This window comes from Protopterus annectens, chromosome 12.part0 (assembly GCF_019279795.1).
Source record: "Protopterus annectens isolate FY-2018-M chromosome 12.part0, PAN1.0, whole genome shotgun sequence".
Classification (NCBI taxonomy): Eukaryota; Metazoa; Chordata; order Ceratodontiformes; family Protopteridae; genus Protopterus; species Protopterus annectens.
The window spans coordinates 35488235-35516172 of record NC_056746.1 but is presented as its reverse complement, the minus strand read 5'-3'; the positions used below and the strand labels follow the sequence as shown (position 1 = coordinate 35516172).

Genomic DNA, 27938 nt, shown 5'->3' with positions numbered 1-27938 from the left:
TAAGGAGTAGAGGGCTATTTCTGGAGTAGTTTTGCTCCTTCCTACCCTTTCATCGGGGTTACATTTGAAGATAATGAGGTACATGCTTTACTTTACAGAAAGCTTGTGTTTGTAGCAAGTCCTATTGTATGTTGCAGTATAGGTTTATGTCTTTTGATCCTGAGTTTCGGTTACTATTACATTTATGGATATGTAGTAGATCAAGCAGGACTGGGTAATCATTCATAGATCACCCTGAAAGAATCTGTAGGAGCAGTAGAAAAGAGACTGGGCTTTTGGATGCATTGGGTATCTCAGGAAACTCGCGTAAAAGTTTTTTTTTTTTTTTTTTTTTTTTTTGTGGGTCTAGTAATGGATGAGTAGTAGGGAACACTAACCTCTGATCAAGAGTAGATGCCTTTAGTAATCAGCTGTGGGAAGCAGACATCTTTCCTAAAGACAGAGGATACATGATGCTAAACAGAGAGTTCATTATCCTCTTAATGACAATTAACATGGAGTTCCTGTTTCAGAAGCTGCATAATTCTAAGTTTTTGGCATTCAGCTTTAGACTATAATCCTGACACCATGAGTTTGTCTGAGTTAGGCCCTGATGAAGGATCTGTGTGTCTTCAGAGGAGTTGAGGACGGCTCCATACTTGCAGTCATCTGTGAAATTATTCAGCCAAAGACCTTTAGTGTCAGATCTGATATCAGAGAAGAACATGCAAAGAGAAGTACTACGAAAACAGAGCACTGGGTGCAGCACTGATCTTTTGGAGAACAGGAGGTCTCATACGCCCTCCATTACTTCTTCCTTATTCAGCCTAACAGAGTAATGTCTATCAGTGAGCCAGTTGGTGATCCGGTGGGTTACATAGGCATTTATACTGAGTTTAACCAGATTGTCAGTAATGCCAGAGTTGGGCATAGTGTCAAAAGCCTTAGCTAAATCAGGATAAACGCTACGCATGGAGTTACCGTCATCTAGTATTCAGTGACAATTTCAAAGAAATCAGCTGAGTTTAGTAGGCATATCTTTTACAAATTCAAATTAGTAGGTTCCCTTGCCTCTATTTATGAGGTCCATAATGATGTGCTCTGTCACCTTATAAATGATGTGAGGATGATAGGTATATAGCTTCCATGCTCCGTGGCGGAGCCTTCCATCTGTATGAGAATTATTCAATGTGAAGTTGTTCTGTCTCGCCGTTCATTCTTACAGATGGGTTCAGAGCCGATCCTCGGCTCCGTGTCGGCCTACTACAAAGCTCGAGGTCTTTAGACAGCTCGAGGCCAAGTCCGTATCCCATGATGCACCTTGAGTTACCTCAGATCTAGTTTGCTGCTGCAACAAATCAGAGGTTTCCTCACAGCTCAGGCCAGTATAACATCATTTTTTCTCAAAAGTTCCTATTTTCTATCTTATATCTTTATGGTTATAACTTTAGAACATTAATAGCTTGTTAGATATTGTTAGCGTAATTGTGATAAGTCTCTTATACTCCTTTTAGCAGTCGTTTTTTATAGGCCTTTAGTATCTCCCTTTCCCTTCTTTGGTGTGCCTTTATATAGATATTAGGATAGTTTTAATAGGTTCATAGGTTCATAGGTAGGTACTAGGCTATCTGCCCACAGGCATTTATAAGCCTAGCCAGAATGTGTTGGCAGAGCCATTGAAGTGATCCCTAGGCTAAACTTTCTGTTTCCCATCCACTCGTCAAGGTTTCTCTTGAAGAGGGTTAGCAAGGAGCTCTGCCTAATATAGACTGGAATCTTGTTAAGAGCATGAGAAGTCTCTGGGACAGGAATCTATCCCTCCAGTACGTCCTATTTATTGTTGTGGTGAGGTTTAGATCCCTGGAGCATGTGGCTTGAGGAATATGGTTTTCTTTAGGTGGAGCATGTCCATCAATTCTAGGTTGGACATGGCCGTATATGTCAGGCAGAGATCACCTCTGAGTAGGAGGTATGCAACCGAGTACAGCTGGAGTTTCTTCAGTCGAGCTGCATAGGGCATCTGCCTGAGGCCAGTGATCCTCTTGGTGAGGAACTTCTGTGGTCCTTCTAGTTGTTGCAGATGTCTTGTAAGGTACATCCCAAATGGGGCATTGTACTCTATGATGGGTCTGATGAGTGATGCACAGAGGGGCCCAATGACTTCTTTTGATCTGGATGCAAACCCATTTGTGATTAGGTGGGCCACATAGAAGGATTTTCTAACCACTTTGGCAATGTGATTATCAAAGGAGAGGTTACTATCTACTTGGGTCCCCAGATCCCTTATTACGTCTTCCGTATTTAGGGGACTACCACCTTTGTGGTAGTTTGTGGGTACTGTCTTTTTTCCAAAGGGGATGACTATGCACATTTTGGCATTTAGCTTGAGGCCATGGTTTTGACACTAGGTATCTGTCTCAGTGAGACCCTTTTGGAGGATGTCTTGCCTCAGCCGGAGAGTCAATTATAGCCCCTAGTTTGCAGTCGTCTGCGAACTTGGTCAGCTATAGTCCTCCTGTGCTTGCCTGTACCTCTGAGTAGTATATGCCGAACAGGAGGGGTCCTAGGACTGAACCCTGGGGAACGCCACTTGTAACCAGTTTAGAGTCAGACCTAGCTCCCACAACTCTTACCATGTGGGTTCTATCCTTGAGCCAATTGGCAGCCCATCTTGTGATGTAGGGGTTTATGTTCAGGCTGGTGAGCTTGTCTATAATACCTGAGTGGGGAATGGTGTCAAAGGCCTTTGTGAGGTCTAGGTAGGTTGTGTGGACCACCTTTCCCTTGTCTATAGTCTTGGTAACTGTCTCAAAGAAGTTCACCAGGTTTAGGAGGCATGATCATCCCTTAACAAAGCCGAACTGGGTAGGGTCCAGTGTTTGGAGGTTTCCAATGTCTCTATTAATGAGATCCATGATGATGCGCTCCATAGCTTTGCAGACCAAGCTAGTTAGGCTTATAGGGTGTAGTTCCCGGGGTCCGTTGTGGCTCCACCTTTGTGGAGCGGAATAACCGTTGCTGTGCACCATTCTGTGGGCACGTAGCCTGTGGAGAGGCTGAGTTTAAACAGTGTGTTTAGGTGAGGGGTTAGTTCATCTTTGAGCTCGTGTAGGACGCAGCCTGGGACACCATCCGGTCCCATTGATACTGTGTTTTTGGCTCTGGAGAGGGCTGTTTTAACCTGAGTGTCTGTGATTTCAGGGGCACTACATTCTTCTGGTATAGTTATGGGCCCTTTTGGGGGTGAGAGGGGAGTGAAGTTTGCACTGAACCTGTCTGCTAGGATATTGGCTATATCGGTCGGTTCAGTGTATTTTGTGCCATTCTGCACTAACTCTGAGCAGATCTGAGAATTGCCACTTAGGTTCTTGACATAGCTAAAGAATGCCTTGTGGTTATCTTTGGAGTCCATGGCAATTTTTCTTTCGAAGCTAGCCTTGGATGATTTTATGAGGGAACGTAGTTTCTTGCTGATACTGATCAGGGATGTCTTCCTTTCTTGGGATTTTACTCTTTTCTGTACTAGTTTCCTCCTCCTATTGTATAGCTTGTTTATGGCAGGGGTCCACCAGACTGGTTTCCTTTTCTTGGAGGAGTGAGTCTTGGTTTTGTTTGGGATAGCATGATCCATGCATTCTTGTAGGTGCCCGTAGAGTGCATTAGTAAAGGATTTTGTAGCTTGGACAGCTTTATCCTTTAGCATGGGGGCTTTGAAACTTCCCACCTCGGTCTTAAGCAATGTGAAGTTTGCTTTCGAAAAGTTTTTCACGGTGGTTTCTTTGACCGGGGGTGGTGGTGGAATGTAGATATCCAGAGTGATTAGTTTATGGTCAGATCTAACCAGCGAGGGGTTGACCTCTGGTGTGGAACACCGGTCACCCAGGTTGGTGATGACCAGGTCCAACATGTTGTCACCTCTGGTGGGGGTGTTGACCAGTTGATCCAGGGCATTTGAGTTTATAAATTCTAGGAAATGTTGGGCAAGGGAGTTCGTAATTGAGTAGTTCTCCCAGTTAATGTTTGGGTAATTGAAATCACCCAATATCAGGGTGTTTGGTAGGACCTTTATGTTTCTCAGTGTTTCCAGGAATGTGGAGTGGGGGTCCTGGGACATGGTGGGTGATCTGTAGCAAGCTATAATTTGAATAGCAGTTTTGCCCGTTGTTAGTTGCACGTGGATGATCTCTGAAGCATCGTGCTGTGCCTCTAACCTGGAGGTGTGGGTATCTTTGATGAATATGGATACTCCCCCACCTTTTGTATTTCGGTCTGGGTTTTGTGGCCGAAATGTATGGTATGAGTTGTAGCCTGGTAGTGCTGGGGTGCTCTCCTGATCCTTAAACTAGGTTTCTGTTACTGCACATATATCGATTTTTCTCCATACTGAGGAGTGCCTCAAGTGCGTGCATTTTGAGGTTTAGACTTCTGGCATTGAGCAGCATTACCCTCAGTTTTTTGTTACTTGTGCTATTTATGGTGGTAGGTTTGTCTTTTGAGCCTTGCCTAAAAAGGCACTATGGGGGTGGCAAGAGCCTTGGCCAGTATTCGAAAGCCTAAGGGTGACAGGTGCAAGCCATCTCTAGCGAAGCAGCATGGCTTGTCGAGCATGTCATCTCAGGCTGACAGACACTGGATCCCATTTAAATGACACCAGAAGCTTAGCCAGTTTTTGAAATTGATCATTTTTTTCTCTATACCGTGGTATAATTCTTGGTGAGGGCAGGATGCTACTCAGGGTCATACTGGCCTGGGCTATGTGATCAGAGAGCTCCTCCATGTCTCTTTTCATGTAGTCCAGGGAGGTACGGCTCTGGTCATTCACACCAACATGGACAATGACAGAGTCATATTTGTACTTGTTCTGGAGTGACCTGAGTGCTTGTGTTATGTGGTGGATCCTGGCACCCAACAGGCAGCTAACAGTAACCTTCTCCTTGTTCAGCCTAGTGAGTGGGACGTCACTGTGCCTGACTATAGAGTCACCTATTACTAGTATGTTGGGTATGTTATTTTGCCTTAAGGGCTGTGATTGTGTGGCAAGCTGGTTTTGTGAAGTATGTGTTTCATGGTTTGTGTTGGGGGTGGAGATTGCTTGGATATCTGCTTTGGGGGTCTCTGTTGCTTTTGCAGATATTTATATAGAGCCTCCAAGTATGTTTTTGTGTATTTATGTGTGTTTTTTGCCAGTGCTGGTTTCAAAGGTCTATGTGAGACTGGTGGTATGATGCAAGTAATTCCCTTCTCCTCTTGACTGCCTGGTCCAGTCTTGGGTTGAGAGAGCTTAGCCTCCAGTTTGGCTGTATAACTGCATCTCTTGCATGTATTAGTGTTTGGTGGAAGGAGGAGAGGGTTGTCTGTGTACGTGAGGCAATTGTAACATTGCCTCAAAATGCCCAGATTCACCAGTTGGACTGAAGAGTACACCTGAAACTGCCCTTTGGACATGCCTGGACAGGAACAGTGAACTGTTTTACTGATTGGCTGGTAAGGTCGAATAGAAAGCCTTGTCCTTCTCTGCAGTATAGGGGGGTCTAGTGCTAAGATTTATTAGTGCTTGCTATGAGTTTTGGGCAAGTGCAGGGATGAGAAGTGAATGATTTGAGTGCTTAAGTTGAAAGTTTGTCTAGTTCCAAGGGAAAAATTGAAGAGTAGACTCTGTGGAGCCAGGAATAGTTATACCCTAGCTAACCTTTGTGCCCGGTGCGCAAAACCGTGCAAATGCGGGTTTTATAGCAGGGAAATGAAAGAGATAGAAATTAGCCCAAAATGGCCAATAAACTACTAATTTCTGGGCTGAAACCACTCCTCCAGGGACAGACAGGCTGCTCAAAGTTCCCTCTCTCACAGTGAACAGAGAAACATCCTTCTATCCGAGTAGGGTATGGGCAAACGCAAAAACTTGTAACACAGCCCTGAATTCAGTACTAACCTGAAAACTGGACTAAACTAGCTTAGAAAGGTGGGAAAAACAAGTATTTTTTTTTTTTCAGAAAATAAAGCAGATACAATAAAAAAGACACTTTAAATGCACAGAGATGGCTATCACACTTGAGTGTGTAGCCTACAACAGTTAAACAGGTAATTTAAACACAAAAATTACTTTATTAAAGTGCAGGCAGTAAAATAAGTACAATATGTAGCTGAAACTAACTAATTTCTCCTAAAATGCCGATTTTCTAGAGTTTCTGTGATTTAAAAAGCTTAAGGCAGCAAGAAAATGCAGAAAAATGATACTTAATCACTCCAAAGTCTCTCTTTTGTCTCTCTTCTGCTGTAGAACTCTGCAAGGCACCAGGCAGGAGCTTGCTGAGCTGTATAATATCTGTATAATAGCTTAGTAGTGTGTTTTATGAGCATTTGTAGGCTTTAGAAATTGTGTGTGTGTGTTTATACATTTATAGTCAGTTCATATTTAACCATATAAAGCCCATTTGTTTTTTTAAGGGCTACTTACTGTTTTATATATATTATAGTGTAGCTTAAAATCGCAAAAATGTGTGTGTGTGTGCGTGTGTGTGTGTGTGTGTGTGTGTGTGTGTGTGTGTGTGTGTGTGTGTGTGTGTGTGTGTGTGTGTGTGTGCATTCTGTTTTGATAATACAAGTTTGCTTGTGTGCAGTTGGATAGTTTCATGGCTGACCAAGATAAAGAGAAACATCCCAAATTTGGGTTTAAAAAATGTCCGAAGTGTGGACAAAAGATGTCATTGACTGATAGTCAGGTAAATTGTGTTTATTGTCTGGGTTCCTTGCACTTGCAAGACAGTTGCTCTATCTGCCACTCCTTTTCAAGCCATGTACTACATGAAAGGAAAAGAAAATTAATTGATAGCGGACTAATAAAATTTTCCTTTCAAGAAGCTTTGGGCGACCATGACAAATCTAGTCAGTCTCCCAAATCTTCCAAGTCCTCTAAGGCTTCATCATTGAACTTGACAAAATCAAAGAAACCTTCGACATCAGCTCCACAGCCTTCGGAGCCGAGCGTCCTGTCTTTTCAGAGCCGATCCCAAGTCCTGGAACCGGTTTCCGCAGTATTAAAATCACCAGTCCTCCAGTCGATACCACCCTCCATCCATTCATCTCGGTCCTTGATTAGCCTATCCGATTTGGATGTGGATCGTGTGGTGCAGAAGTTGCTACAGGCACCATCGTTTGCAAAATTGGTTCTGACCCAAGTGGTTTCGGAACTGAAAACTGTTCCTCCATCTACTTCTTTTCCTCCTCCGAGCCATAGCAGTCCATTGGAGCCGGAGGAGTTGGACCTTATGATTGTGGAGCCTTCGGAGCCGACACCTGCTCCAGTGCCATCAGTTCCATTTACTCAGACTTCCTCGACACCCATCAAGGAGTCTAGGAGCCGACACTCGCCTGTCAGGTCCGGGGAGGATAGTCGGACTGACCTGTTGGTTCCCACTTTGCCTTTCAGGGCCTCTGTTGGGCTCCTTCCTCTGGATCGGAGCCAACTGTTCCAGTGTTGAGAGGATCAGTGGTTTCTTCGGATACAGCTGTTCCTTCCCATCAGAGCAGAGGTGCTTTTGAGGCCATGAGGAGAGTAATGTCCCCCAGGACATCCACAACTTCAGGACCAACTACCTCCTCCCCAAAAGCACCTGTGTCCACTTCTGCCTCACAGATCCCTTTGAAGCGTAGAGACCCTGAGCCTCAGGAAGCCCCACTGAGTGGCCCCTGCTCTTCCGAGACCTCACCAAAAGTTCCCACTGATGAGGTTTCCAGGAAGAGAATTTGCAAGAGGAAGCATCTAGACTCCTCGTAGGAGTCTCTCACATCTGACACCAACTTAGATAAGTCAGAAGGGTCCCTATGGTCCCCCTCTGAAGATATCTCATTTGCAGATATATTGGAAATCCTTAAGCAGAGGGGTGGCTGGAAGCCCACCAACCCTACTAAAGATGAGTCGATCCTCCTGAAAGCTTTTGGGTCTCAACCCTCTACCTCTTGGGTGTCTCTGCCCTTCGATGAGCTTATGGAGCTGGTCTCACGAAGGGCGTGGGAGTCTCCGGACACCATGGAGCCTGTCTCTAGAAGGCCCAATAAATTTATTTCTGCCCCTCAAGATAAGTTCTTTCTCACTAAAGGAGTGCCTGTTGATGCAATGGTGGTGGCGGCAGCCACCAAAAAGGAGATGTCAGAAACTTCTTCCTCTGTCCATCCTCCTAATAGAGACTCTAGGATCATGGATAGGTATGTGAAGCGCATGTATAGTTCAGAGACTTTTGCCATGTGTTCACTGAACTGTCCTACACATTTCACAAGACTGCAAAGAGACTTCCTAAAAAAGCTTGGAGATACTCTTCAGGGTATGGTAGCTGAAGGAGCTTCAGACAAGGTGGCCTCCTAGCTTGCTACCCTTAATTCCATATTGAACTCGTCCATGCATCTGATCTCATATGCAGCTGATGGTATGAGTAGGGCAGCAGGTACAATAATTGCTCTCAGGAGACACTCCTGGATGCACTTATGTTCCTTTGCAGAGCCCTTTAAGTCATCATTTGTCAACACCCATTTTGATGGTTCATCTCTTTTTGGGCCCAAAGTTAAGGAAACTTTGGCCATGTGTGAGCAGGCAGGAAAGACTCTGTCTGATGTCGGAGTCCATTTTTCTACCCCTACTAGACCCTACCCCAAGGGTCAAAAGGGGGGAAAGATGTGGTTCCGAAAAGCCCAAGGAGCCTTTCTGGACACACGTGGTGAACCCCCCTCCAGGGGCAGAGGAAGGAGCAATAATGGAAGATGCCGCCCTCACGGCAGAGGGGATCCACAAAACCAAGGCGACAGAGACCGTTTCTTTGGGATGCCTTACCAGCGCTCCTGAAAGGGGGCCCAACTGTCCTACTCTGGAGGCAGTCAGGGGTAGCTTATCTTTGTATCCAGACGCCTGGCTAAAAATAACAAACGACAACTGGGTACAAAGCATAGTTTCCAGAGGATATTCTATTCCCTTTGCCACCCCCCCATTGACAACACAAATCCTGGACATTCCACCCAGTTACAGGGAACAAGCAACAGTAGAGGTCCAAATGTTGCTAGGAAAAAGAGTTTTCAGGCAAGTCCCAGCAGACCAGACAGGATCCGGAACTTACTCAAGATTCTTTTTAGTTCCAAAAAAGACAGGGGACTGGAGACCTATTTTGGACCTCAGCAGACTAAACAAATCTGTGAAGAAGGGGAAGTTCCGGATGGTCACACTTCAGTCATTACTTCCCTTCTTAGGGAAAGACAATTGGATGTGCTTGATAGTTCTCCAGTATGCGTACTACCACATAAAAATGGCCAGACCATCCAGGGATCATTTGCGCTTCTGGCTGGTGGCCAGTAATTACCAGTTTCTAGCCCTGCCCTTTGGTCTCACTACAGCCCCCAGAGTGTTCATCAAATGTTGGCAGTGGTCACGGCTCACCTGAGCCATTTGGGATTCCAGGTGTTTCCGTACATAGATGATTGGCTCCTTACCGTCACCGTCAGGCATCAGCTAATACAAGCCAGGGACACCACTTTTACTCTTTACAATCAACTGGGCATTACCACAAACTCTGAAAAATCTGCCTTGTTGCCATCGCAACATATCGTTTTTATCGGAGCAGAATTGGACAGCACCCCCACCACTTTAAAACTTCCATCAGAAAGGATATTACTACTTTATCAGCAAATTCAGAACATCATATCCAGAGACAAGGTTCCAGCATCAGAAGTTTTAAAGTTGTTAGGGATGATGGCAGCTGCAATAATAGCGATTCCACTGGGTTGCATGCACATGCGAAATCTACAATGGCTGCTGTTCATGCAATGGTCTTATTAAAAGCTCCCAATGTCTCATCTCATTATTCTAACAAACACATGCAAAAAAGATCTTCAGTGGTGGTTGACCTCTCTTTAAGTAACGGTAGGTCATCCTTTTATCCTACCCTCACCATCGGCCACAGTGACCATGGATGCTTTCCTGATCAGGAGTGGGGAGCATTTTCAGGGAAGAACAGCCCAAGGCACATGGACCGAACAAGAGACACATCTGCATATCAATGTCCTGGAGATGAGAGCGGTACTCTTGGCGTTGCAGTACTTTCTCCCTCTGACGACAATTGCGATTCAGATGGACAACATTTCAGTGGTCTGCTACTTGAACAAACAAGGAGGAACCAGGTCCTATCCCCTTTGTTGAGAGGCCCTAAGAGTATGGCAGTGGGCTACATTCACCCACTGCTTTGTGATAGCAACGAACATCCCGGGGAACTCCAACATGATTGCAGACAAACTGAGCAGGACAATTTTGTTGCCTCACGAGTGGCCCCTCATAAAAAATATAGCGGTGAGAATATTCTGCAGATGGGGCCAGCCTTGCTGTGATATTTTTGCATCCCCCATGAACACAAATTTCAGAAGCTACTTTGCCCTGATTCCCCCTCTGGGAGATTCCCCAAGGGATGCACTCGTACACGATTGGCTTCCGGGTCTCTTCTATGCATTCCCACCAATTCCCCTGATACCCAAACTACTACAGAAAGCCAAAGCCCTGGGAAGGACATCATTCTAATAGCCCGTCATTGGCCTCGTCAGACTTGGTTCCCCTTCCTTCGACTTCATGTGTTGGAAGAGCCTTGGATTCTGGACCCAGTTCCAGACCTTCTGATGCATTCATTGGGAGCTCTTCATCCCTCCCTTCAGGTCCTAAAATTGACAGCTTGGCTGCTCCAATACCCAACATAGCCAGGTTCCATAACCTCTCAAATGAAATGCAGCATATTTTAATATATTCTCATACATCCTCTACTAGGGAGTTGTACCTTAGCAAATGGAGGAGATTTTCTATATGGGCTTCTCAGAATAACATTGATCCTTACCATGCCTCTATTTCCTCTATATTAGAATTTTTGACGATGCTTTTTAATAAAGGGGCAGCGGCAGCTACAATTAGTGTACAGCTTGCCACCATCTCTAATTTTCATCTTGGTATTGAAGGATTTAACATAATGTCACACAAGCTATCCAAAGCCTTTCTCAAAGGTACCTTCCACTTCAGACCACCAGTTAAATTCCCTTATACCCACTGGAACCTAAATTTTATGCTCTCACGCATTATTCTCCCACCTTTCGAGCCAGCTTCCTCATGTGATTTGAAATTTTTGTCTTTGAAGACTAGCTTTCTAGTAGCCATCACGTCTACCCGAAGAGTATCGGAACTACAAACCTTGTCCATAAAACCTCCATATTTGTTTTTTCATGCTGACAGAGTTTCACTATGGACAAATCCTTCATTTTTACCTAACGTTTGTACTGAAGCTAACCTTAACCAGATTATGGATTTACCAGTGTTTTGCAAACACACCAACAACTATATGCTGCACAAGCTTGATGTTCACAGACAGCTCAGATTTTACCTGGATAGAACCAAAGTCTTCAGGAGATCAGAACAACTTTTTGTTTCCTTTTCAGATTCTAGGAAAGGTATGCCGGTGGCAAAAACAACACTATTTAAATGGTTATCTAATTGCATCACTTTCACTTACTCAGCTGCCAATTTACCTCTACAACATAAAATTAAGGCTCATTCTACCAGAGCTGTGTCCACATCTTCTGCTTTTTCTGCTAGGCTTCCTATAGACAATATTTGTGCAGCAGCCACTTTGTCAAAGCCTCATACTTTTGTCACGCATTACAAAGTTGATAGGGCCTCCAGGGACAGGGCCTCCTTTGGTTCTAGTGTCCTGAAAAACATACTTCCGTGAGCCACCCAAGAAATATAGTGCTTGGGACACTACCCATCTGTAAGAATCTACCTATCTGTAAGAATGAATGGCGAGATAGAACAACTTCACATAACGAAGTTATGTACTCACCGTAAGGTTCCATGTGAGTTGTTCATCTTGCCTTCATTCTTACTTCCCACCCTCCTATCCCCTCCAGGGTTTTTCGAGGACTGAGATACTAGTTTTATCATGGTTGCTTTGTCTTTCTATGGTTTTTACCTAAAAAAGTGACAGAATGGCATATGGTATTATTAGAGGCAGCAAACAAGATCTGAGGTAACTCAAGGTGCATCATGGGATAGGGACTTGGCATCAAGATGTCTGAAGACCTCGAGCTTTGTAGTAGGCCGACTTGGAGCCGAACCCATCTGTAAGAATGAAGGCGAGGTGAACAACTCACATGGAACGTTATGGTGAGTACATAACTTCTTTTTCTCCTGGCTTCTGATATATTTTTGGTTTAAATGCTGTTGTTAAATAGTTTCATATTGTCCAGGAACTGACTGGGCATCTAGTGTAGTCCCACAGAGCTGGTGTTTTTGGTCTTGCAGAGCAACTTTGCTAGCTTTCCAAGGGTAATTGTGGGAGATATAGAGTAGACACTTTGTATTAGGAAGTTTGGAGATGAGGGACGGGAGAATTTGGAGCTGAATGTATCTGCAACAATTTGTCTGTCTATCCATCTATCTATCTATCTATCTATCTATCTATCTATCTATCTATCTATCTCTCTATCTATCATCTATTCTCACGGTTAAGTGCTGATGCCATTAGAGGTAAGCTCATTGCAATGCTGGGCATTATTTTTGTCTGTATTTACAAAATTAAAGTAAGTCTTGTGGTTATTTATTGCTGTCATGGCAGTTTTTGTTTGATAATTTGCACTGTATAATTTGATTATGCTATGCTACTTGTTACAATACAACAGGGAGTATGAGCCTCACCTGCCTCTATGATCCTTTACACAAGTACTGTGGCATTTCATTATTAGAAGGGTTCATGCCCCTTCCAGCTGAGATTCTTGTTAAAATATGAAGTTTTAGAGGTTGCAGTGAGGATACTTTGTGATGGTTACCATAATGCTGAAGGGAGTTCATAAAGTTAAAATAATGAAAGACATTTGTTGTTGTATAACTCTTGACTTAACAATATGAGAAAGTTTGAGAAACTGATAATACATGTAATACACACGAGAAGTATTCTTTTTAAAATTATTGAGAAGGATGACATTTTTAGTTTGTAGATGTAGCTTTTAATGTGTGGTAGCATCTAGCTAGCTAGATGTTAGAGTATGGTGCGGAGGAAGGAAAACAAATTCAGAATCTGTGTTCTTACTGGATCACTTGAAATAGACAGGATTCAATGCGATAGTGGCCTGGTATATCATCCAAAAAGGAAACTTGTGTAAAATCACTAACTAGATGGATAACCGGAGTCTTGATGTGACAGTATAAAGAATACAAAGGGATTTTGGGAACATCAGAAAGTGCTCTTGAACTATACTGTTTAGGAAATGAGATGTTACTTCTCTCAATTGTATGTGCTTGTTTTTAGGTAGATACCTGGATTCCAAATGAAGCAAACCTTCATTTTCTCTTGGGAACGCCTAAGTCAGATATTAAAAGAGATGTAAGCATTGACATCAGTTTTAACTATCTCCAGAAGAAATTTTTGGCTAGACTGGTGCATCCAAGGAAAATCATCCAGCTTGAAGGTAAGTTTGCAGAGAAAAGTATGCAACTGATCTGCAGGTAAGAGTTTTTGTGGATTTACTAAATGACATAATAACAGGGAAACATTGCTCAAATTGTTAATAGGGGGTATAGTATATGACAAATTTGTTGACAATTTTTCCTGATCTGGAACATTCATTATATTCAAAAACTTTACAAGTTTCTTTGTCCTGGCTACTTTGACTAATGAAAACTCATTAAAAGGTTTTATGCATTTTTCAGACTGATGCATGTAATGGGTGGCCTGAGACCCTCAAAGTGTGCATGTGACACAGAATTCATAGTCCTGGCAGATAGATTTGTTTAGTTTATATAACACAGAATATGTTTGGTTTCATTTAATATTTTGCTAAAACACTTAAAATATTTCCTATGCAAAACTAATTCAAGCTGATTGATACTTATAGTCATCATTTGCTGTCTGTGATGGTGATTGCTGTATATGGGGGAACTATCCTGAACACAGTGCATAAAATAATATTTACACTTGTACTTGTTAAAAGAGCTCCAGATCTGTTATCTTTGTAGCACCCTTAAATGAAAAGCAATGGCAGGTTTGTAATTCCTTCTTGACTCTTTGATGTTCCTTTGTGGAGCCCTTTAAGTCATCCTTTGTCAACACCCCTTTTGATGGCAAGTCTCTTTTTGGGCCCAAAGTTAAGGAAACTCACCAGGTGTGAGCAGGAAGGAAAGACTCTGTTTGCCATCGGAGTCCATTTTTCCACCCCTACTAGACCCTACCCCAAGGGTCAAAAGGGAGGAAAGATGTGGTTCCGAAAAGCCCAAGGAGCCTTTCTGGACACATGTGGTGAACCCCCCTCCAGGGGCAGAGCAGGGGGCGATAATGGAAGACGCCGCCCTCGTAGCAGAGGGGTCCACAAAATCATGGCGACAGAGATCAGTTCTTTGGGAAGCCCTACCAGCACTCCTGAAAGGAAGCCTGACTGTCCTACTCTGAAGGCAGTTGGAGGTCGCTTATCTTTGTATCCAGATGCCTGGATCAAAGTAACAAACAACAGCTGGGTACAAAGCATAATTTCCAGAGGATATTTTATTCCCTTCACCAATCCTCCTCCCTTAATAACAAAAATCCCAGATGTTCCACCCAGTTCCAGTGAACAAGCAACAGTAGAGGTCCAAAGGTTGTTAGAAAAAAAAAGTCATCCAACCAGTCATAGCAGACCAGATAGCATCCAGAACTTAGTCAAGATTCTTTTTAGTTCGAAAAAAGACAGGGGACTGGAGACCTATTTTGGACCTCAGCAGACTGAACAGATCTGTCAAGAAAGAGAAAGAGAAGTTCCAGATGGTCACCTACAGTCGATACTTCCCTTCTTAGGGCAAGACAATTGGATGTGCTCGATAGATCTCCAGGATGCGTACTACCACATAAAAATGGCCAGACCATCTAGGGATCATCTGCGCTTCCGGCTGGGAGCAATCATTGCCAGTTTCGAGCCCTGACCTTTGGTCTCGCTACAGCCCCCAGAGTGTTCACCAAATGTATGGCAGTGGTCACGGCTCACCTGAGGCATTTGGGATTCCAGGTGTTTCCGTACCTAGATGATTGGCTCCTCTCCGCCATCACTAGTCATCAGCTTATACAAGCCAGGGACACCACACTTACTCTTTGCAATCAACTCGGGATTACCATAAACTCAGAAAAATCTGCCTTGTCGCCATCGCAACATATCATTTTTATTGGAGCAGATTTGGACACCACCACCACCACTATAAAACTTCCTTTAGAAAAAATATCAATACTTCATCAGCAAATTCTGAATGTCATTTTTTGAGACAAGGTGCCAGCCTCAGAAGTGCAAAAATTGTTGGGTATGATGGCAGCTGCAATAATAGCAATTCCATTGGGTCGTAGGCACATGCGGCTTCTTCAATGGCTTCTGTTCACGCAATGGTCTTATCAAGAGCTCCCAATGTCACATCTCATTATTCTAACAAACACATGCAAAAAGGATCTTTGGTGGTGGTTGACCTCTCTCAAAGTCACAATAGGTCATCCTTTTATCTTATCCTCACCATCAGCCACATTGACCACAGATGCTTCTCTGATCGGGTGGGGGGGGGGGCATTTTCAGGGAAGAACAGCCCAAGGCACATGGACCGAACAAAAGACACATCTGCATATCAATGTCCTGGAGATGAGAGCGGTACTCTTTGCTTTGCAGTACTTTCAGGACTCTCTCCCTCTGGGGACAATTGTGATTCAGACAGACAACATGTCGGTGGTCTGGTACTTAAACAAACAAGGAGGAACCAGGTCCTATCCCCTTTGTCGAGAGGCCCTAAGAGTGTGGCAGTGGGCTACATCCACCCAGCGCTTTCCTGGGGAAATCCAACGTGATTGCAGACAAACTGAGCAGGGCAATTTTGCTACCTCATGAGTAGTCCCTCAAAAAAGAAATAGTGGAAAGAATATTTCGCAAATAGGACCAGCCTTGCTGCGATCTTTTTGCATCTCCCATGAACACAAAATGCAGACGCTACTTTGCCCTGATTCCCCCTCCGGGAGATTCCCCAAGTGACACACTCGTACATGATTGGCCTCTGGGTCTCCTTTATGCATTCCCACCAATTCCCCTGATATCCAAAGTATTACAAAAAGCGAAAGCCCTGGGAAGGACCATCATTCTAATAGCCCGTCATTGGCCTCATCAGAGTTGGTTCCCCTTCCTTCGACCTCATCTGTTGGAGGAGCCTTGGATTCTGGACCCAGTTCCGGACCTTCTGATGCACTCGTTGGGGGCTCTTCATCCCTCCTTTCAGTCCCTAAAATTGACAGCTTGGCTGCTACAATTCCCAACATAGCCAGGTTCCATAACCTCTCAAATGAAACCCAACATATCTTAATATCTTCTCATAAATCCTCTACTAGGAAGTTGTACCTCAGCAAATGGAAGAGATTTTCCATATGGGCTTCTCAGAATAATATTGACCCTTACCAAGCCTCTATTTCCTCCATATTATAATTTTTGACTATGCTTTTCAAGGGTTCCTATTATGAGAATGAAGATTCCTTTAGGCGAATACAAAGCTGTCGACCCGTATTGCGCGAAGTACGTAAACCACAAAAGTTGAAATCCGTGAAGTTCAAAATGTCGATTTGTTTTGGTTGGCCCGTCTGCAGTATAGCTCCGTAAGGTAAGTGTGCGATATATAGGAATTTAGTGTTAGGATTTGGGTTAAGGTAAGTGCATAGATAGGTAATGTATGTAAGAGTTAGTGTAGTGTTAGAAGTAGGTGTTTTTCAAATGTATGTATGTGTTTTATTTATTTTGTTTAGGTGTATGTGTGTAGGGGAAGTGTGCAGTAGTTACGGACCTTAGGGTTAGGGAGGGGTTAAGGATAGTGCATAGTTAGTTGTGTATGTGGGGTTTAGTATAGTGTTGGAGGTAGGGTTGTTTTTTTAAATGTATGTATGTGTTTTATTTATTTTGTTTGGGTGTATGTGTGTAGGGGAAGTGTGCGGTAGCTACGGACCTTAGGGTTAGGGAGGGGTTAAGGAGAGTGCATAGATAGTTGTGTTTGTGAGGTTTAGTGTAGTGTTGGAGGTAGGGTTTTGGTGCTTTAGTTTAGGTTAGAAGTAGGGTTTGGTTGGTGTATGCATGTGGTTTATTTATTTTGTTTGGGTAGGTAGTATGTAGCGGGTGGTGAGGTTGGCCGACTATGACAGTTCGATATTTTTTTTTCGTGGTTTAGTGTATTCAGGATTTTCGCGGTTCGCGGTATAGAGGTTGATGTTTTGGTATTCGCGCATTCGGTTTTTTGCTTTGGTGATATAGACCCCTTTTCAACAAAGGAGCGGCGGCAGCTAAAATTCATGTGCAGCTTGACGCCATCTCTAATTTTTACCTTGGTACTGAAGGCTTTAACATGTCACACAAGCTATCCAAAGCCTTTTGCAAGGGGACTTTCCACCTTAGACCACCAATTAAATCCCCTTATACCCCCTGAAACCTAAACTTTATGCTCTCACACATTATTCTCCCACCTTTTGAGCCAGCTTCTTCATGCAATTTAAAATTTTTGTCTTGGAAGACTATCTTTTTAGTAGCCATCATGTCTGCTCAAAGAGTCTCTGAACTACAAACCTTGTCCATAAAACCTCTGTATTTGTTTTTTCATGCTGACAGAGTTTCACTGCGAACAAATCCTTCATTCTTACCTAAAGTTTGCACTGAAGCTAACCTTAATCAAATTATAGATTTACCAGTGTTTTTCCCTAAACATGCCAACAATTTGGAGTATATGCTGCACAAATTTGATGTTCACAGACAGCTCAGATTTTACTTAGATAGAACCAAAGAATTCAGAAGATCCGAACAATTTTTTGTTTCCTTTTCAGATTCCAGAAATGGTATGCCTGTGGCAAAAACAACCCTATCAAAATGGTGATCTGATTGCATCACTTTCACTTACTCAGCTGCCAATTTAACTCTACAACAGAAAATTAAGCCTCATTCTACCAGAGCTGTGTCAACATCTTCTGGTTGTTCAGCTAGGCTACCATTAGACAATATTTATGCAGCAGCCATTTGGTCAAAGCCTCATACTTTTATCACACATTACAAAGTCAATAGGGCCTCCAAGGACAAGGCCTCCTTTGGTTCTACTGTCCTGAGAAACATACTACCGTGAGCCACCCAAGGAAGATGGTGTTTGGGATGCTATCTGTCTGTAAGAATGAACGGCGAGATAGAACAACTTCACATAAAGATGTTATGTACTCTCCATAATGTTCCATGTGAGTTGTTCATCTCGCCTTCATTCTTACTTCCCACCCGCCAACCCCCTCCCCCCTCAGGTTTTTCTGAGAACCAAGATTCACGTTTTATCATGGCTGCTTTGTCTTTACTATGGTATTTATCTTAAAAAGTGACAGAATGGCATATGGTATTACTAGAGGCAGCAAACAAGATCTGAGATAACTCAAGGTGCATCATGGGATAGGGACTTGGCCTCAAGCTGTCTGAAGACCTCGAGCTTTGTAGTTAGCCGACTCGGAGCCGAGGATCGGCTCTGAACCCATCTGTAAGAATGAAGGCGAGATGAACAACTCACATGGAATGTTATGGTGAGTACATAACATAGTTTTTTATTTGAAATTATTTAACTCTCTGGAGCTTTTCTCAAATGGCCTTCACTGAAAATGTTTTTTTGTCACCCAATTGGACTTCACTGGTAAACAAATCTCAATAAGTAAATAAATTAAATAAATAGATAAATTAGGAAGTTAACAACAGGGTTTGCATCACATATCTTTTTTGAACAAGAAATATGAAACTCTATTGCCTGGCGTTACAATCATCAGTGATTCACTACAACATCAAAAATTATATGAGGGGTTAAAAAAATATGAGGGTCTAGGCAAACATAGACAACAAAATCAGGACATTCTGCTGAATAAGGAGCAGCTGACATGCTTGACTCGTTTTCACCTGGAAGGTGGTATATATGTGAAAAAGGTCCAGGTGGACCAGTGTTCAACCCCAGTTAACTAATGCAATAAATAAGCAAAGAAAGAGTAAATGGTTACAGAGACAAACCATTCAGTAAAAACTGCAAGAAAGGCTTAGCTAAGCAAGAGTCATTACTGTGTAATACCCTAAACTTCCTGTAGTGGAGGACCATAGGATATATGCAAATGACCCTTTAAGGGCATACCAGTGTTTTAGTTATGGGATATATGCAAATGACCCTTTAAAGTCATTACAGTGTTTATGCTACATGACTAATGAGTGCCGTTTTACCTTTTATGTCTTTATGGGTGCATTCTTGGCAATAAACACAAACCCTACTAGATGTAGAACTGCCATGTTTCGGTAAGTCTTTCTTGCAGTTTTTACTGAATTGTTAGTCTGTGTAACCTTTTTACCCTTTGAATGGATGTTGTTTGGGATATTTTGCAGAAACCTTAATGTTTATGGGTGTAAGAATTGATAGGACTGTAGAATACTGGAATAAACTGGAAATAACTGAAATAAACTGGAATGAGACCATAATGAATGTCTTTATCTTTTAATTACTCAAATGTGTGCTTAACAGGTGCTGCTTTCTCTTTTATGGGCCAAATCTTCTAATGGGCCAAATCTTCTTATACCTTTCAGAATAAAGTCTGCACACACTAGTTCAGTTAAGAATGCTTTATTATGTATAGTGGAGGTAGATGTCAGCAATATCTGAATGAAATCTTAATGTCCGTAGTTTCTGCACTCATTATGCTGTGTGTAAAGTCTGCACTCACAAATGTACTGTCTGCAGTAACAATGCTGATAACTATGTCCGTAGCTTCTGCACTCATATTCTGATCCTCCTGAATAATATCATGAATATTCTGGAATGCTGGATGTTTGACCTGACTTCTGCACCCACTCTCGAGTGTCTGCATACAACGTCTGAAGATTGTACTACAGTGACTTTCTGCATATCAGTCCAAATGAACTAACTTAAACTATGTCTGAAGTATCTCCTAATAATACCAAAACCCTGTAAATGTCAACACTGCTCTTTAACCTTTGTTCCCAAGCCTTATACCATAGAAACAAAATGTGTATGTACTCCGTGTACTGCACATTCTGTTCTTATCAGTATTTGTGATTGAAGTTTATTTTCACTGGCTGAAAGTGCACTCACTGAAACTATACTCAATCTATGAAGGTCTGCTTTAATATGGCTGCATTTCCAGACCTACACAAAGAGAATACTGTATTTTTTTCTAACAAAATACATTTAAATGAAACCTGATCTTACAACTCATCCTGAAGATACCTGAACACACACACAAGTATTTATTTCTGTAGTTTGCTCAAAGCTGCAGTGAGTTAGGCCTTCTGCCTTTGCTCTGCCATTTTCTAAAAGCCGGCTGTGAGATTACATAAGATAAGTGCATATTTTAACTGTTATCGCACTTCTGATTAACTAAACAATATTTGCTTCATGTCTGTTTAAACTGTGCAACTGTATTTTACTACATTTTTAGATTGTCTGCTAACTGAATTCCTGTTACAACAGCAATTACTGTTCATCTGCTTGTTCTGCTCATTTTACTTGTTGCTGCACTTGAATAAAAATGCTAGCATGGACCAGGTTCAGGCCTGCTGAATCTAGTACTGTTTGTGACCTTTGGAGCTGGTAGGACAGTGAATCTTTTGCTTAGAGAGGCCTAGCTGTGCTTCATGGAAGGGGGTGTCAGTTTTTTGATGTAGCTAGAGTTACTGCTACAGGGCTCTGTTCATGGTGTTTTTGATTGGATAATTTGACCTTTGGCTGGTTCCTGTTTCTCTGCATTAAATAGCCAGTGTTTGAACCAGTTTGTGCTTATTTGCTCAAAGCTGCAGTGAGTTAGGCCTTCTGCCTTTGCTTTGCTGTTTTCCAAAAACCTGCTGTGAGACTACAAAAGTGAAGTGCTTATTTTCAACAGTTGTCCTCACTTCTGATTAACTAAAACAATATTTGCTGCATATCTGTTTAAACTGAGCAACTGTATTTTAGGCTTAGTGAACTGAATCCTTACCTCTATTCTGATCACTGTCTCCTTTCTGTTTCCCACCCATCCGCATAATTGTTGTTGTGGTCTTAAAGCTTGGTGGCTTTTGAGTTGCCCGTCTCTAATATAAATTGGATACTGGACACTCCTCCCAGTCCCATTGCATCAGCTTATTCTACTAAGTATAGTGAGGTCAGCTGTGAAGGCCCACCCATTGCATCAGCTCATTATACTAAGTGCAGTGAGATCAGTTGTGAAGGCCAAACCCTTTAGCTTCTTCTGTTTCCTCACTGACTACTTAAAATAACAATTGTGCCTCTTCCTACTTTATTTTGCTGCTTGTGCTTAGGTGTTCAACTGTGTTTATTCTGCCACATTTGTTACTACTTGTCGATAACTTGATTAAATTGATGGCAGTATTCTACCGAATTGCTGATTTAACTGTTTTTTACTATTGTGATTATGATTTTATGCACTTTGGATTTCTGGTGCTCCTGTGTTTTGTAGCATTCAGACTTCCTGAATCTGGACTGGTTTGTATCACTTGAGCACTAAAACTAGTTCTTCACTGACATACTGAAAGATCTGAGGCATTCATTGATCCACTTTGTGTCAGTTTTTGTTCTTGTGTAGCACTTTTAATTGTATTTTCATTTCTACTGTCTGTCAGAATTATCTGAACTGACTGCTTTTTTGCCACAGTTTACTGTAAACTTTACTGGTTTGGCTGTAACTTTGCCCAGTTCCAGATTTTCTGTTTCTGGGTTGGTTTTGTAACTTCTGAGCATCAACTTCAGGCCATCTTTGTTGGAGAGGGGTGTTCTGCACCCTTGTGGGAAGAAAGTGCTGTCTTGGTCCTACCTGGCCAAGGGTGACTGGACTAGAGCTCAAAGAGAGAGCATCCTGATTGGCTAGTTTGACTTAAAAGGGTTATTTCTTGTTTTTTTAAGCCCTGCATTTGCACTTGTTTGCCCACATAGTGGTGGTTACCACTGGTGATTATAGACACAGATGTTTTGTCTGTTAAATTTTCCCATAGTACTTTGCTTGTGGTCCTCCAGAGGATTTCCTTGGCCCTGTCCTACTATCAGGTGGAACACTAAGCTTACCTCAGAGGTACCAGCACACCTCTCATACACTAGCCATTCCTAAGTTCAGCCTCCTTTCTTGACAATAAAAATGTACCTAACACTATGGGCAGACAATTTCCCACAGTTCTCTAGTCAGTTTGGTCAACATGGGCATCCTGAGGCAGTGTAGCAATTGCCTCATGTTCACCAACCACCCTCTACTCCTAGTCCACACAAACTCAACATGTGAGAGATGCAACTATATTAACAACCTTGAATCCATGCTGTCTTGCACACCAGTCAATACATATGACAATGAGCGGGTTGTCAGCAAGCACACCTCACCTTCTACTCCATCCAAACCCACATCACACATACCAACATATGCTGTGGTTCTCACCAGAAACATACCTAAACACCAGAGACCTCTCAAACAGAAACACAAGCACACTACACATAATACTTCCTCTGCAAAACATAATACACATAATAGCTGTCACACCAGTGTCTCACCTGTCAAGCCCTTAAGGTAAAACACAAAACCAAACATATTACTCATAGGTGATTCCATCGTGAGACACACAGATGTCCCTCTCACCAGGCTGGATAAGGAGAAGGTCACAGTCAGCTGTCTGTTGGGTGCCAGGATCTGCCATATTACACATTCACTTAAGTCTCTCAAAAACAGATACTGTTATGACTCTGTCCCAGCCCATGTTGGTGTGAATGACTTGAGACATATCTGTCTGAACTATATGAGGAGAGACATGACTGAGTTCTCGGACTATATGTCTCAGGCAGGTGCCTTAAGCAGCACTTTACCTTCACCTAAGATGATACCTCAGTACAAACAGAAAATGATTGACTTCAATAATTGGCCTAGTTTCTGGTGTCATTCTAAGGGGAGACACTGTCTGTCAGTCTGGGATAACATAATTGACAGACCTCATTCCTTTGCCAGAGATCGTCTTCATCTCTCACCCCTGGAATTTCGGCTACTGGCTAAGGCTCTTGCCACCCCCATAGTGCCTTTTTAGGCAGTGTCTCAAAGACAAAATTCCCAGCATAAAAACTCCATCTAAAAACAACCTCAAGGTTATGCTGCTAAACGCCAGGAGTCTTAACATGAAACTGCACTCACTGGAAGCAGTCCTCACCTTGGAAGACTTAGAAATTTGTGCAGTCATGGAGTCCTGGTTCAGGGCTGTGGAGAGCACCCCAACCATACCAGGCTACACCTCCTTCCACACATTCAGACCACAAACTGAAGGTGTGAAAACTAATGAAAATGGCGTATCTATATTCATTAAAGATAAATAAACCTCCAGGTTGGTTAAACAGTGATTCCCTGGAGATACTTCAGGTGCAATTAACTGTTGGTAGGACACCTATTCAAATCATTGCCAGCTACAGGACCCCCTCCATGAATCAGGACACCTACTCTTCCTTTTTGGATCTACTTGAGTCCATCAGGATACATCTGAACACCCTGGTTTTGGGTGACTTTAACTACCCATCGCAGATGGGGTAAATTATTCATGCTCTAACTCACTTGCCCAAAAGTTCCTTGACTTTGTTAGCTCCAGTGCACTGGATCACCTGGTTGACACCCCCACAAGGGGTGCCAACATCCTGGATCTGATACATACCAATATGGGTAACCATTGTAGCACCCCCAATGTGAGGTCTTCCCTAGTGAGATCTGACCACAAATCAGTTTCATTCCAAGTGACTATCACACCTGCCCCCCCCCCCCCAGCAGCAACTAAACTAAAAAAACTTCTTCAAAGCAGATTATAGCCTCTTATGGGATGGTATAAATACCTTTACTGCACCACCCCTCTCAGATGGAACTAGCAACTATGCCAATCTACACCAATGCTTTATACAAACACCTGTATAACTGCATTGACTAGGCTGTACTTGATAGGACCAAACAAGCTCCTCAAATAAGAGCAAACCTGCCTAGTGGACAACGACAATTAACAGGCTTTACAATAAGAGAAAGAAATTTACAGTAAGAGGGAGCAAGCCCTATACTGGAAACACTCCCTCCTCAGCTTAAAGAAGTAAATAAGACTTCTTATGAAGTCCTGCAAAGCAAACTATGAACCCAAATTAGCTTCCTCAATTAAGGACAACCACAAGGTGTTTTTAGTTACATCCATTACTTAAAAGGAATGGCCCAGCTTTGTGCTGAACTGTTAGTTAATGATACCACATATACTGAGCCTGTGGACATAGCAACCTGTTAGTCGACAGGTTCTGTGAAAACTTCACCCCCACTTCTCTGCCACACACTCCATGAAGTCCCTACGACCTGTCCTTTACCTTGTATCTCTAAAGAGCAGGTTATAAATGCTCTCTCTAAGGCCAAAAAACACATTTATCAGACCTGACAACATCCTTAGGTTGTGTTCTACTTCTCGGACCTCTACTGTTTGGAATATATTTCTTTGAAGTACAAGCTAAAACTAAAGATCTATGGCTGACAAAGTTGATTAATGACTGCAAACTGGGAGCCTTCATAGAATCTCCAAATGATATCAACATCCTACAAAAGGGTCTTACACAAACAAATGATTGGTGCCAAAGTTATGGCTTTAAACTCAATGCCATAAAATGTATTGTCATCCCTTTCAGTAAGTGTGATGTTCCTGCTAACTACCACATCAATAACAACACCTTAAGTACACACTCAGTGGTGAGAGACCTGGGCACACAGATAGACAGCAGCCTTCCCTTTGATCACCATGTCTCCACAGTGGTAAGAAGGGCATTCTATATTGCTCATCTCATAAGTAAGGGAATTGCATCCAAAAAAGAAGTCATAACCTCTCTGTAGCCTTCCCTCATCAGGGCAATAATTAATTACAACGTCTGTTTTGGTATGTACCTTTCCAAACACATGCAACAAGTGGAGAGACCACAACAGTTCCTCACAAGGAAAATTTAAGGTCTTCAGCATCTGTCCTATGTGAATCATCTGAAATCACTGTCAGTTTATTCAGTTTCATACAGAATACTCAGAGGCGATCTGTGCCTTGCATATAAGGTCCTCTTTGAACCTGATTTATTGGAAATGTTGCATATCCACAAGTCAAATGGTACATGGGTTACTCACTCTAAAGACCTTAACCTGGTATGTGGCATTAATAAAACCTACTGGAGGGACAGATTTGTCTTCCAGAGGTTACCACAGCTTTGGAATGGACTCCCACTTCTTGTCAAACAGACCACCTCATTGGCCGTCTTCAAATGCAATCTGGACATTTGAATGGGTAACAGTAAATTCACCCCAGGGTTTCCACTTTTGTCCCTGTTGGACAGGGGCAATTGATGTTGATCTTTAAAATAAAAGTCGAACTTTGCCAGGCTTGTAGGGATCCTAGGGCCATTAGCCTAGTAACTTCCTATGATCCTATGGTCCTTTAAAATATGAAATATAAATTGAAGACATGGGCATAACCTTACATTTTAGGCCTATACAAGGTCTATTTTACTAACTGTATTTATGTAGAATTTATTCTATAACAGTTATGTGGTAAATGCTAAAATGGGATTTACATCTGTAATTACTTTATAACTTATTAATATGGCATAACTTGCAATTTTAATTTGGACCACTAGGTGTCACCTGAGCATTTATAGGTTCATAGGTTGGTACTAGGCTATCAATTCCCTGCATATTTCTTCCCACAATATTTACTTCTCTGGATCCCTGTCTAGCAGGGTGACTGACATGATCCCCGGGGTGAATTTCCTATCTCCCATCCAATCATCAAGGTTCCTTATGAAGAGGGCCAATGAGGCGCTCTGCTTGACATGTATGGGCAGTCAATTCCAGAGTATGGGGAGTCTCTGGATCAGGAACCTATCACTCCAGCATGTTTTGTTCATTGTGATGACAAGGTTTAGATCCCTGGAGCATGTGGCTCTGAGGGATTGGGATTTCTTTAAGTGGAGCATGTCCAACAGCTCAGGGTTTGACATGGCCTTGTATGTTAAGCAGAGATCACCTCTGAGTAGACGATATGCCACAGAGTATAGCTGGAGTTGTTTTAGACGGTTAGCATATGGCATATGCTTTAGGCATGTGATTCTTTTAGTGAGGTATTTCTGTGGCCTTTCTAGCTGTTGCAGATGTCTTGTGAGGTACATACCAAATGGGGCATTATACTCTATAATGGGTCTAATGAGGGATGAGCACAGTGGGGCAATGACCTCCTTTTTTCTGGATGAAAAGCCCTTAGCGATGAGGTGTGCCACATAGAAGGATTTCCTGACTGTTGTGGCGATGTGGTTATCGAAAGTGAGACCACTGTCTACCTGTGTCCCTAATTCTATCATCACACTTTCGATGTTTAGTGTCCTGCCACGTATGTGGTAATTCTTGGGTACATGTTTTTTTCCAAAGGGGATAACTATACATTTCTTGGCATTACGTTTGAGCCCATGGCTCTGGCACCAGGCACCTGTTTCTGTAAGGCCCTTTTGTAGAATATCCACATCATTTGGGGATTCAATAATGGCTACCAGTTTGCAGTCATCTGCAAACTTTGTTAGCCAGAGTCCCTTAGTGTTGGTCTGTACTTCAGAGAAGTAGATGCCAAACAAGAGTGGTCCCAGGACTGAACCCTGAGGTACTCCACTTGTCATTTGTCTGGAGCTGGATTTGGAGCCGGCTACTTTTACAGTCTGGGTTCTGTCAGTAAGTCAGTTGACAACCCATCGACTGACGTAGGGATTTATGCCCAGCTTAGTAAGTTTATATATGATTCCAGAGTGGGGGTGGTGTCGAAGGCCTTGGCAAGGTCCAGATAGGCTGTGTGGACCACCTTACCCTCGCCCGCAGCTCTGGAGACTGATTTGAAGAAGTCATTCAGATTCAGGAGACAAGATCAGCCCTTCACAAACCCAAACTGGGTCGGGTCCAGTGTTTGAAGGTTGCCAATGTCTTTCTTTATAAGTTCCATGATAATGCGTTCCATGCCCTTGCAGATCAGGCTTGTCAGACTGATGGGATGGTAGTTCCCTGTATCCAAGGCGGATCCTCCCTTGTGGAGCAGGATAACTGTAGCTGTGCGCCACTCAGTGGGCATGAAGCCTGAGGTGAGGCTATGATTAAACATGACACTTAGGTGAGGTGCCAGTTCATTTTGTAGTTCATGTAGCACACAGCCTGGGATGTCATCTGGTCTCATGGATGCTGTAGTTTTAGCTTTGGAGAGTGCAGTTTCTACCTGTGTGGCCATGATTATCAGAATTTGGCAATCTTTTGGTATTGAGATGGGCCCTTTAGGGGGTGAGAGGGGGGTGAAGTTGGCACTAAATCAATCTGCCAGGATGTTGGCAATATCCTTGGGATCAGTATATTTAATGCCATTCTGTTGTAGCTCAGAGCAGATCTGAGCATTACCATTTAGATTTTTGACATAACTATAGAATGCCTTGTGGTTGTCTTTGGAATCTTTGGCAATTTTATTTTCGTAACTAGCTTTTGAGGATTATATGAGGGATCTCAGCTTCTTACTGAGGCTGATGAGGGAGTTTTTTGCATCCTAGGATTTTCCTCTTTTCTGCAACAGTTTCTTCCTTCTGTTGTATAGTTTGTTTATAGAAGGGGACCACCAGATTGACTTCCTTTTTTTGGAGAAGAGCATATTGGTTCTATTTCGGATGGCACGATTCATGCACCAGTAGATGTGCTCGTACTGTGCCTTAGTGTAGGATTCTGCAGTCGAACTTCCAGATCCCGTCTGCGTGGGTGTTGTGAAGTTTGTCACTTCTGACTTCAGTAGCCTGAAGTTGGCTTTGGAGATGTTTTTTAAGGAGGTTTCCTTACTGGGGGTGGGGGTGGGATGTGGATGTCAAAGGTGATTTGCTTATG

General features: G+C 42.8%; 1 protein-coding gene across 1 annotated transcript in view; it reads left to right on the top strand.

Moving 5' to 3' along the window:
* Positions 1-27938, top strand: part of LOC122816125 — a gene marked incomplete in the record, with an annotated part of 1432330 nt that overhangs the window by 360144 nt on the left and 1044248 nt on the right. The window contains 1 exon segment of the mRNA XM_044088884.1: positions 13296-13455. Coding sequence (XP_043944819.1) covers positions 13296-13455 — 160 coding nt within the window.